Source organism: Pelophylax lessonae (assembly GCF_965119305.1).
Source record: "Pelophylax lessonae genome assembly, chromosome: 4".
Classification (NCBI taxonomy): domain Eukaryota; kingdom Metazoa; phylum Chordata; class Amphibia; order Anura; family Ranidae; genus Pelophylax; species Pelophylax lessonae.
In genome coordinates, this window is record NC_138771.1 from 294,288,881 (window position 1) to 294,301,939 (window position 13,059).

At 44.0% G+C, this 13,059-nt stretch overlaps 1 protein-coding gene across 1 annotated transcript in view; it reads right to left on the reverse strand.

The window, feature by feature from the left end:
* The window catches only part of TMPO (thymopoietin), a 56,428-nt gene extending 44,438 nt beyond the window's left edge, over positions 1–11,990 (reverse strand). The window contains exon 1 of the mRNA XM_082252688.1: positions 11,505–11,990. Within this exon, the coding sequence (XP_082108814.1) occupies positions 11,505–11,729 (225 nt within the window). The 5' untranslated portion in view covers positions 11,730–11,990. The remainder of the gene's footprint in view (positions 1–11,504) is intronic.
* Positions 11,991–13,059: the final 1,069 nt, after the last annotated feature.

Consider the following 13,059-nt stretch of genomic DNA (forward strand, 5'->3'; position numbering starts at 1 on the left):
AAATAGAGCTTTTTGGTGGTATTTGATCACCTGTGCGGTTTTTATTTGTTGCACTTTAAACAAAGCCCGACAATTTCGAAAAAAAAAAAAACAAAAGAAACAAAAAAAAAAAAAAGTTACTTTCTGCTATAAAACATATCCAGTAACTTTTTTTTTTTTAATAAAAATGTCTTTATCAGTTTAGGCCAATTTGTATTCTGCTACTTATTTTTGGTAAAATAAATCCCAAAAAGCGTATATTGACTGGTTTGCGCAAAAGTATGGGATAGACTTATGGACTTTTTTTTTAAATTCGCAATGGCAGCGATCAGCGATTTTTAGCGGGACTGCAACATTGTGGCGAACAAATCGGACACTGGACACTTTTTGGGGACCAGTGACATCAATACAGTAATCAGTGCTAAAAAAATATGGACTGTTACTGTATAAATTACACTGGCAGGGAAGGGGTTAACACCAAGGGCAATCAAAGGGTTAAAGTGATAAAAAAAAATTACAAACAGGTCATACTTACCTGCTCTGTGCAAGGGTTTGGCACAGAGCAGCTACGATCCTCCTTTTCTGGGGTGCCCCAGCGGCACTCCCGGCTCCTCCTCACAAGTCCCACTGCTGCGTCCATTGACACAAGACAGCGGAACTCTGCCAATGGGTCCTGCTGCTATGCATCTATCCAATGAGGACCCGAGACAGTGGCTGGAGCTGCTAGGCTCATGCTCGTCGCTGGAACATTCAGGTTCAGGTAAGACGGGGGGGGTGTCAGGTCTGGGGGACAGCTGCAACCAAGGTTTTTCACCTTAATGCATTAAGGTTAAAAAAGCTTAAAGACTTTACAACTCCTTTAAGTGTGCTCCTACAGAGAGCTTTCTAACTGTGTGGGGGATGGACTGACTGCAGGTAGAGAGATCTGTGTTCCTGATTAGTAGGAACACAGGATCTCTCTCTTCCTGTCCGACAGAACAGAGGCATTGCCTAGGTTATGTGCAAATGTGCATACACCCCAATCGTAGTAGTATGTACCTATACATATGTAGATCCTGAGAGATCTTACACAAAAGAGGTGGTTCCTGTCAATAAATGTGTATTGCGGATGGGTTACATACATATATACACACACACACACACATTTTTATATTTATATATATATATATATATATATATATATATATACATACATACACACACACACACACATACATATACATACATACATACATACACAAATTACATTAAACACTAAGGTTTTAGAGCCCATTCACATTAGCGGTCCATTGATTAGCACAGGATCCATTCTAATAGGAGCGACACAAGTCGCTATGATTTAGAAAAAGGGTCCTGTACTACTTTGGGGCGACCTCGGAGCGACTTGCATAGACTTCCATTATGTGAAGTCCCCGCAAGTCGCTCCAAAGTTGTGGTGCACGGGACTGACAAGTCGCCCCCCCCCCCCCCAAGTGTTGCCGAGTCGCGTCGCGCTAGTCTGAATGGGCTCTTAAGCTTTTCTACTTTATCAAAAACAAAAAATGTTTTAGCTATACATACACTAACTTCTATTGTCCAATTGTATGCTGGTGTAACGTCGGATAATGCCTCTCATCGAAGAATGCATCTGACGGACTGCGCATGCGCGGTAAATCACATCACTCCAACTGACTGTTCCGCTCAGCTGAGGTTGACGTCATTATTGCGCATGCGCAGTCCATCAGATGCATTTTTCGACGGGAGACTACGGGAAGAATCATCTGATTCTGCCTGACGATCTGCGCATACGCGCAGCGTCATAGCCGGATCAAAATTCTATTGGGCGGGCTATGGCTGGTCGAGCAGTTTGTCAAATGCACTATCCGACGGTAGATAGAGAGCGGTGGGGAGAGAATCTATTGTCAGATTCTGCCTCGCTCTCTGTTCTATCTATGGGGACGGATTGGATTACAGAGTAATCATTCTTATAGGAGAAATGGCGGGAATATTGTCTGATTAGAGAACACAAACATGCAAAATTTGCCACTAGAACAGAAAGGGGAAACCATTCCAATGAAGACACTTTTTTTTTTTTTATTAAATCTGTGTCCCATAAGGAAGATTAAGGCCCTGTTCACACCGGAGCGTTTTTCAGCTCGTAAAACGCTCATCTCTGAAGTCTCAAAATGCCCAACAAGCAAAACCCCATTCATTTTAATGGCCCCTATTAACATCTGAGCTTTTTGTCACGTGAAGCAAAACGCCTGAGGTTAGATGTCAATGCCTGCTTCCAAACACATGCAAAAAAAAAAAAAAAAAAAAAAAAAAAAAAAGCATGTAAACGATACGCTCAGGTGTGAAGAACTTTAACTTTACATCCGGTCACAGCCAAAAAAAGAAAGTGAAAAGAAATCCCTTCAGACTGAGGGAATTCTTGGTTGTTACCAGGGTCATCAGTGTGTCCCCATTAGCTTTTTCCTCTGTGCTGAGGACAACCCCAAATTTGACATTTTTTCACTTTTAGTGATTACGGTAAACAAAACTAATGTGGGGGGAGAACCACCCCAACGGGGCACAGACAGCCATAAAAACCTAAAAGGTGTTCTAATCCCTCTCCACTTGATGAAAAAAAAAAAAAAAAAATTATACTTTAAAGTGGAGTTCCACCCTAAATTTATACTTACCTCCATCTTCTCGCTCCAGGTCACCTGAAAAACAAATGGATAATCGCAATTTTTTTTTTAACTTACCTCGTATAGAAGAAAACATACTTACCTTACTTCCTTCTTCCTCCCCTCGGCGGCCACGGCGATTCGTCACTTCCTGGCTTTGCAATGATTCCTGGGAGCTGAACGTCATCGCTCCCAGGAATCAATGCGCCTGCACCGGCCCTGACGTCAGTTCCGGTGCGCGCGCATCATTCCCTGCTAAACAGCTTCTGGGCATGCCCAGAAGCTGTGGAGGGATGACGCTGCGGCACCGGAAGTGACGGCGGGGCCGGTGCAGTGCATCATGGGACCGAAGAAGACACAGAAGAGGATCGCGCTGGCTTCAAGCTGCCCACACCTGAGATGGCAGCACTGGACAATACTTTTTCAAGGTAAGTATTTCTCCTAAAAGGTAAGTGCAACCCGGGACAGATCAGAGGCTATCCATTGTGGAATGTACTAGCCCTGACTGTCCCGGGGGTATTTTTATTAAAAAAAGTATTCCCAGGGTGGAACTCCGCTTTAAGTGCTCGTTCATGTCAGCATGCTGGTGTAGGTTTTGTAGGGGTGATGTGTTGTATTGTTATAATACATTACATGGTTTATTTTCTAAACTCTGAAGTATCACAAAAAGACATTCCCACTAACTCAGTGCGGAGACGCGCTAAAAAAAAAAACTATGGACATTTTCAACCACTTCCGGCACTCCTCTCCTACATGTACAAAACTTTTGCTAGGAAATTACTCATGAACGCCGTTTCATATGTGGCCACGACACATGCATGCTTTCGCTTCTGCGTGCGAACACGCGGGGACGGGGGCACTTTAAATTTTTTTTCTTCAATTGTTTATTTTTACACTTTGCCTTTAATTTTTTTTGATCACTTTTATTCATATTACAAGAAATGTAAACATTCCTTGTAATAGAAATAGTGCATGACAGGTCCTCTTTATGGAGAGCTCTGGGGGTCAATAAGACCTCAGATCTCTTCCCTGCAGGCTGAAATCAAAAAAACTCTGCTATCCAGCCGAGATCACGGCAGTAATGACAACTGCAAGGCCAGGCATGATGTCCTAACGTCGATCCTGGGCCTCCAAGAGTCAGAGACTGCCGGAAACCATCTGGTCCTCGGCAGTCTCTATAGTGTACCTCCACCAAATTCCTTCTCCGGCTTGCCACACGGACGAGCCGGTAGAAGCACTGGAGGGTGTCGGGAGGGCAGTTGGTGTATGTGTGTGGGGGGGGGGGGGGGGGGGTGTCCCCTCCCACCGCCTGTAGGAAAGATCAAGCAGATAAATAGCTGCTATGATTGTTCTTACGGTGCAGGGAATCGCCAGCTAAGAAAAAAAAAATGATACCTGAATGATGCCAACAGCTGCAGGCATCATTCAGATATCCCCACTTAAAGCCCAGGACGTCATTTGACATCCAATGGTAAGGAAGCAGTTAAGAAGTGCACACCAAACGAGTATGGAGCGAACAAGACACGTTTTTTTTTGCCCAGGAACAGAGTCTGTACTGAGCTATGTAGATAAATGCATTTTAAAATTACATGGTGTGAGTCCTTTAGGGACTATTTACACCAGGTGCCATATGCCCACATCGGGCAGCTATTCCAGCACAGTCCCACTGCAAGACAAGTAAAAATGCCTTCTCTCCTACCTGGCCGGTCCAAACCACCGCATTGCACTGGCATTTACTAAAGAACACTACAGTGCATTGTACTTTTCCCCTTTTTTTTTTTTCCCTTTCTGAAAAAACATTTTTCACTGCACTAGGATTAATACGAAGCAGCTAGTATATATTGCTGTGACAATTACCACAATTATAACAGAAGATGTAGTGCTTAAACTCCTTTATGAAAAAGTCCACATACACACAAACACACACAATCAAAAACACCCAAAGCATAAGAAAAGCAACAAACACTATAGGTGTAAAAATCCCTAAGTCCTAGGGGACACCCATGGTGCAAAAAGGTAAACTGAAATTCCTCCACTGACAGCACACCGGGCATCTTACCCTAAGGTATGGACCACTAGATTATAGGTGATCATACAAGTGTTCCAACACTCCTCTGGCTTGTCTTTAATCAACAGTAATGACATCCAAATAGGTCCTGTAGCCAACCCCCCCCCCCCCCCCCGACTTTATGTATGAGCAAGGTGTCTTGATTGTTTTTTTGGGATGGCAGTTTGTACAGCCAAAAGATTTCCACACTTTGTAATGGTTTGCTCCTTCCTCTCCCACCGGAAGCGATCTGGCAGAGCATTGACCAACATAACTTAACGCCACTGTGTGGCAATACATTAAAGTTTGTTTTAAAAAAAGTGAACAGTGTGACGTGCCACAATCTATGCTGTAGTTATTCTACTGCATCGCACACCAGCTGTGTAGTGACACAGCACTGTTTGTGAATAGACTCTAAAGCCAGGGCTAGGCTATAAATCAACTATGTGTTTGATGTGCTAGCTTAAAGCGGTAGTATATTCCACTTTTACCTACAGGTAAGCCTATAATAAGACTTATCTGTAGGTAAAATATCTCCAAAACCTGCAGGGTTTAGGAGATATATTTCGCCCTGCATGCAGCCGTTGACACCAGTGGCGCATGCGCACTGAAGCTCCGGCGGACCTTCAGAGCTCCTTGCCAGAAAGTGAACTCCCGCGCACATGTGTGGGAGTGACCTCACCACGGCTCTAGCCACTCACAGCACCGAGCCCGGAAGAGACGCCGAGGGAAGATGTCAGCTGCCTCAGCAGTGTCCAGGTGACCGTGTTGGGGCTTTGTTCTAAGGTAAGTATTTCATAATGAGTTAGTATGTGATGCATACTAGCTCATTATGCTTTGGTCTTGCAAGGTTTGTTTTTGGAGGATACAACCGCTTTAAAACCGTGATACCTAGTAAATGTACTCATACAATAATAATAATAACCGAAAAAAAAAAAAAAAAACAACAACTTTTGACAAGTGAAAGTCCTTTTTTTGTGCAGATATACACAGTCTATCTCGCCATCTTTCCTTCACCGTGTGCAATAAAATTAGTGATGAATGCTCTTCACACTCAGTAGTGCTTTACTTTGCCATGTGCCCCACAACCTTGTATATATTGGGGGGGGGGGCACTCACCAGATATCTTTGGGCCACCTAGACCCTCACAACTCAGGCAATTACAATCCTGTATATGGTATGCGCTTATTATCCACCACCTCTCACATCTGGTTTGCTTGAGGCCTTGTTTGTGTGGGCACAGCAGCCCATTCATATGGCCAGGCTGCTGCACCTATGTAAAAAAAATAATAAAATGCAGGAAAAAGGTCCCTGCATCTTTTCCAAAACCACAGCTGCAGGAAACCCACACAATGATATGCGGTTTCCAGCACTGCAACACGTGCTGCAGTTTCCAGTGCGTGAGGGTGTCAATTGGAATAGCACACCAATGCATTAGCAGCAGCGCAACTTGTGTGCTGGAAAGCTTATGATATACATGGCACAACTTGTGTGCTGGAAAGCTTATGATATACATGGCACAACTTGTGTGCTGGAAAGCGTATGATATACATGGCGCAACATGTGTGCTGGAAAGCGTATGATATACATGAGGTCCTTGCAGAAGTGTAAACCCAGCCTTCAGGTTTGATCACGTTACTGTACATGTGCAATCAAAACAAAAATGTTTACAGTATTAAAGCGGAAACCCTCCTCTGCAAGTTGTACCAATAGGAAAGCTTATATTAAGACTTACCTATAGGTACTGTAAATATCTTCTAAACTTGTACCGTTTAGGAGATATTTACCTTAACCACTTAAGCCCCAGCCCTATTTCGGACACTTTTTGTTTACAAGTTAACCACTTTACCACTAGAGCATTTTGCTGTCTTACGTCTGGGCCACTTTTTGCGATTCGGCGCTGTGCGACTTTAACTGACAATTGCGCGGTCATGCAACGCCGTACCCAAACGAAATTTACGTCCTTTTTTTCCCACAAACAGAGCTTTCTTTTGGTGGTATTTGATCACCTGTGCGATTTTTACTTTTTGCGCTATAAACAAAAAAAGAGCGTTTATTTTGAAAAAAGAACAATATTTTTAACATTTTTTTTATATGAAATTCCCCCCCCCCCCCAAAAAAAATGTAAAAACCAATTTTTTTTTTAATTTTTGGCCAATTTGTTTTCTGCTACCCATGTTTGGGAAAAAAAAAAAAAAAAAAAATCGCAATAAGCGTATTTTGATTGGTTTGCGCAAAAGTTATTACGTTTACTAACTATGGGAAGGATTTGTCATTTTTGGTGTTTTTTTTTTTTTTAACGCGTAATGGCGGCGACCTGCTATTTTTTTTTGCGGGACTGCGACATTGCGGCGGACAGATCGGACCCTTGACTGACATTTTGACACTTTTGGGGGTACCAGTGACATTACTGCAGTAATCAGTGCTATAAATATGCACTGTTACTGTAAAAATGACACTGGCAGGGAAGGGGTTAATTTTATTGGAGAGGGAGGGGTTAATGTATGCCTGGTGCTTACTAACGTGTGGGGGGGGGGGGGGGGGGGAGGTGACTGAGTGAGTGAGGGACAGATCGGATGTTCAGCTATGCTGAACACTCCGATCTGTCACTCCCTGTCACTTAGGAGATCCACCCGCTCTGTTTACACAGGCGGGCGGATCTCCAAACTGGATTCCCCGACGATCAGGGCAGAGCAGTGGCGATCGCCTCTGCTCCTCCCCTGGCCCGACTCCCGCTGTGAATGAAAACAGCGGGAGCGCGCCTCCGGCGGCGCGCGAGTGCCGCCTACAGGGGGAGGAGTCTGGCGACGTAGGTCTACGTCGTCAGACGAAAACGAGCCACTTTGCCGCAGTAGTACTCCGGTACTCAGCGGTAAAGTGGTTAAAACCAGTATTTTTTCCTAGAAAACTACTTAGAACCCCCAAACATTATATATATTTTTTTAGCAAAGACTCTGGAGAAAAAAAAGTCGGTCATTGCAATATTTTTTCTCACGCGGTATTTGCGCATCGGTCTTTAAAACGCCATTTTTTTGGGGAAAAATTTTGAGAAAAAAAAAAAAAAAATCACATTCACTGCATTTAAAAAATACTAAACAGTAAAGTTAGCCCATTTATTTTTTTTGTATATTGTGAAAGATGATGTCACACCGAGCAAATAGATACCCAACATGTTACAGTTTAAAATTGCGCCCCCCCCGTGGGATGGCGACAAACTTCGGTCAATAGAGATCTCAATAGGTGACGCTTTACATTTTTTTAACGGTTACCAGTTAGAGTTAGAGTGTAGCTTTTTTTTTTTTTTTTTTTTTTTTAATTATTGCTCACACTCTGGCGATCGCGGCGATACCTCACGTGTGGTTTGAACAGCGATTTCATTTGCGGCTCGACTTTCGTATACTTTTTTTTGTGTGCGCAAGCTAATGGTGACGGGGGGGGGGGGGGGGGGGTTAAAATTTTTTTTAACTTTATTACAGGTTTAAAAAAAAAAATCTGATCATTTCTATTGCTGTCACAAGCAATGTTAACATCCCTTGTGACACCAATATGCAGTGACAGGTACTCTTTATGGTGGGATCGAGGGCCTAAAAGACCCTAGACCCCTCCACTACACTTCCATGTATGCAAAACGCCAAAAACTGCGTTTTTGCATACAGCCGTTCTTTAAATTTGCCGCCTTTTGCAGATAAGTAACCCGGAAGTGACGTCATGGACACTGCTTTGATCGGGACTCCATCCAGCCGGCGTACGAGCCCCGAGCAAAGTCACGGAAGGAGGCAGGAGGGGGGACGTCCCCTCCCGCTCACCCGGGTAACGATCGAGCAGCTCCCGAGCCGCATCGGTCGTTACTGACGGAAGGCCGACCGTCGGCTGTAAACCACGGTACCGGGATGGTGCCTCTAGCTAGAGGCATCATCCCCAATATACTACCGCAAAGTTTGCCGAAGTACCCCTACGTCACTTTGCGGTAAGTGGTTAAATGCAGCCAGTGACATCACTGACGCATGCGCTCTGAAGGAACGGCCGCTGGTGCCGTTCCTTCAGAACCCTGTGCCGTGACTGTCGGCTCCCGCACAGGAGTGACGTAATCGCAGCTCCAGCCAATCAGATGGCCGCATGCCGCAAACCCAGAAGAAGGACGACAGAACATGTCACCCATGAGAGAGGTGAGCGGTCAGCACTTTCGGGGCTTCGTTCTAAGGTAAGTATTTCATAATGAGCTAGCATGCGTTGCATATTACTAGCTCATTATGCCTTTGTCTTTCAGGTGTTTTCTTATTTAAAAAAATAAAAAATTTGGAGGATTACAACCTCTTTGACTCTGTAAACAAACTGCAATGCACCTGCAATTTCACATTGGCATCTGGCAAACGAAATTACACTGGAAAAAATGATTATATATTAGAGCTGCAGAAATTGCTAAAAAAAAAAAAAAAAAAGCGTAATCTCGATTCACCTCCCCTTACAATCTTTAAAGCGGTTGTAAACCCAAAAAGTAAAAAAAAAAAAAAAAAAACCTGCAAGACAAAGGTATAATGAGCTAGTATGCATCGCATACATGTATTACTTACCTTAGAACGAAGCCCCGACACGGACCCCCGGACATCGCTGCGGGCGCCGCCATGATCCCTCGCTGTCTCTTCTGGGTTCGGCAGCTCCGGCGCTGTGATTGGCTGGAGCCGCGATGACTTCACTCCCACGCATGCGCACGGGAGTGATTTTCCGGCAAGCAAAACTGAAGGTCCCCCCAGACCTTCAGAGCGCGTGAGCGGCTGCATGAACTGCAAATATCTCCTAAACCGTGCCAGTTTAGGAGATATTAATTGTACCTACAGGTAAGCCTTATTATAGGCTTACCTGTAGGTAAAAGTGTAAAAAAGCGGGATACTACCGCGTTAAACAGTATGTCCTCGGTTCTGACAGAGCTGTTCTCTGCTCACTAACAGCTGTCACAAAAATAAAGCCTCCTGTAAAATGTTTATCAACATTGTTAAGGCTGCCAGATAACTAAAACACAATGTTTTACAATGTATCATTTCTTTTAGATCAAAAGAATGAACTTCCATCTGTAAGGCTCGGTTCACACTAGGGCGACCTGTGAGGCGACCTGGTCGCCTCACAGGTCGCTTCCCATAGGGAAGCTGTGGACCCGTTCTAATAGGAGCGACACAAGTCGCTCCAACCTAGAAAAAGGGTCCGGAGCTTCTTTGGGGTGACCAGGAGGCGACCGCCATAGACTTCAATGTTATGAAGTCCGTGGCGGCCGCTCCGAGGTCTCGGTGCGAAGTAGCGTTGCCTGCATGTGAACGGGGGCTAAATGAGGGCAGTTTAACCTTTTAAAGACCAAGTCCTTTTCTGACACGTGTTGCTTACAAGTTAAATCAGCATTATTTTGGCTAGAAAAATTACTTAGAGCCCCCAAGCATTTTTTATATAATATATTTTTTTTTTCAGAGACCCTAGATAATAAAATGGCGATTGTTGCAAGCATTTATGTCACACTGTATTTGCGCAGAAGTCTTTCAAAAGCATTTTTTTCTTGGAAAAGAACACCCTTTATAGAATAAAAAAAATAAATAAAAACAGTAAAGTTAGCCCAATCTTTTTAACAATGTAGAAGATGTTATGCCAAGAATCATGAGAAAATGGTGATCTTTACTCTAAGCAAAAAATAAAAATGTGATTCTCATTTTATCCAGAATCATGCAGCTCTAATATATAGCTCTGGAACTGTTGCACCAGATGTTTAAAAAACAATTAGGTGAGGTAAGAACAGAGCCTGGAAGTGTTTGGTGCAGGTAACAGCTGTCTCCTAAACCCAGGCATACAGTTAGCAGACATGGTACAAATTGTCAGTTTACAGCATCTAAAGAAAAAAGGCGGGAACTTTCTAGCCAATGCCTACAGATGGAGCTCTATTACACTAGCAGATGTACAGTGCCAAATACAGGACGCAACCCTCGGGGTGTACAGCTGGGATTAGTAATAGTAGCAAACAAGTGAAACATCCTCTACTCATACCTGTCCCTTTACTGACCTTTACCTGTATTATACATCCTGAACGCTAACGATCTAAAGCAGAGATCCTCAAACTACAGCCCTCCAGCTGTTGCGGAACTATACGTCCCATGAGGCATTGTAAAACTCTGACATTCACATACATGACTAGGCATGATGGGAATTGTAGTTCTTGAACAACTGGAGGGCCATAGTTTGAAGACCCTTGAAAAAGACTAGTTCTTTCTGATCTCCTGACAACAGGATCTGACAGTTTAGTAAAATTCCATGAACGGCACCTATAGCTCAACACAAGAGTGGGCTTGCTTTGGTATTGATCAGTCATTATTGGTAGCAGTACATAAATAGCACAGCATTTCTGATCCTACATTGAGCAAAGCTAACTTGGATACATGGACAATACAGGAGAACAATAGAGGAGTGATCAAATAAAGACTCATTTCTATGTTCCTCTCTCATGATCAGACAGGGGCTGACAGAGGGAAAGCGCTGGAGGCCCGGATTAGTAACAGACAGCTCCTGATTACTCCTAAGGACGCTAACAACCACAATCCCATTCATTCCGCACACTCAGGCCTGCGATCAGTAAGAAGTTTACTGCACACACACACGATTAGTAAACAAAGCGATGTAATAACCTGTCACCAGCTAGCGGTAACCAATAGCAGCCCGAGTTTAGCGGAGTCTCCTGTGGGATTGGTGGCAGTGCTGAGCCTGGTTGCTATGAGTTACCGCGTGCTGTCTTATAGAGGTCTCAGTGGACCTAGAAGTCAGTGTGAAGCCTTCCTCCCGCTCCCCACGTTACTCACCCGTCCAGGCGGGCGTCCTCTGCCCCGTACCGGGGTGGCCTCCCTCTCCTCATCGCTGGAGAAGTCGGGGGTACCTCGGTTGCGGGCGGTGAGGTGCTGCCGATACAGCTGCACGTAGACATCTTTGCGCTGCTCCCCGGCCGGCAGAGACACGTTGTTGGCCACCAGCTCACTTTTCAGCTTCTCTTTAGTGAGGACGGACGGGTCTTGCAGAAACTCCGGCATGGCGAGGACATACAGGAGACACGGGGCGCCCGGGGATGCTCACTGCGCGGCGAAGAGAGTAAGGAAGGAAGGCGCCAATTGTTCTCCTCAGAGGGGAAAGGAAACAGCCTGAGAGCTAATAACGGCCGTCCTGTGTTCGACGGAGGAGCGGGACGCCAAACAATAACATGCGCGCCGATTGGCTGCCGAGGAAAGCAAGGCGCCCGCTCATTGGTTGCTGGTTGTCTTTAAAAAATAAAGCGACATCACCCACAGAACGCGGCCTATCCAGGAGAGACGCCGGCTGAGAAGCGCGTGTGGAGGGGGCACGCCTTTGTGTCAGGGGATGGGCCTGCCCTGCTTGTGTGTATACTATGTGTAACAATGTACTAAGGACTGACAGGGAAAACATTGTAACACACAGCATCCACTTCTCATCCAGGGCTCTGCCTACACAGCCCTGAAAATCTTACCACAGATCTGTTTCCTACGGGAAAACTTCCAGTGTAATGATTATGAAAGGACTTGCATATAGACGTGTAACGATGTATACTTTATTTCCTACTTTGTTTGCACTCAATTTATACACGTACAAATCTGTATTCATATGTTTATATTCGTAAGCGCGTGCAGTTTGGGGATTCTGAATGCAATGCATGTTTTCCGAGTGAATGGCAGGGTGGCCAAAAATCCAATCATTAATAAATAAATAAAATAAAAAAAATATTTATATATAAATATGTGTGTGTGTGTATATATATATTTATTATTTCTTTATTTAAATTTAGATTTTTTTTTTAGCAAATTTAATTTAATAACATGCCTTTTGAGAAAAAGATCGATCGAAAGATAGTTTTCTATATTGGATACATTAATAATTTAGTTTATTCAGCATGAAATGGAGCGTAGTTATGTAGCATGAGGCTGTATATTCTGCAATATTTACATTTTTGGTAAACTCATTTAACCACTTATGCACTGGAAGATTCCCCCCCTCCCCCCCCAAGGACCAGGATTTTTTTTGCGATATGGCACTGTGTTATTTTAACGGAGAATTGCGCGGGCGTGCAACGATGTACCCAGAAAACATTGATGTCCTTTTCCCCCCCACAAATAGAGCTTTCTTTTGGTGGTATTTGATCACCTGTGCGATTTTTATTTTTTGCACTATAAACAAAGAACAACAATTCTGAAAAAGAAACAATTTTTCACTTTTTGCTATATAACACCCCCCCCCCCCCCCCCCCCAAAAAAAAATTAAGAATCCAATTTTTTTTCATCCTTTTAGGCCAATTTGTATTCTGCTACATATTTTTGGTAAAAAAGATCCCAATAGGCATATTTTGATTGC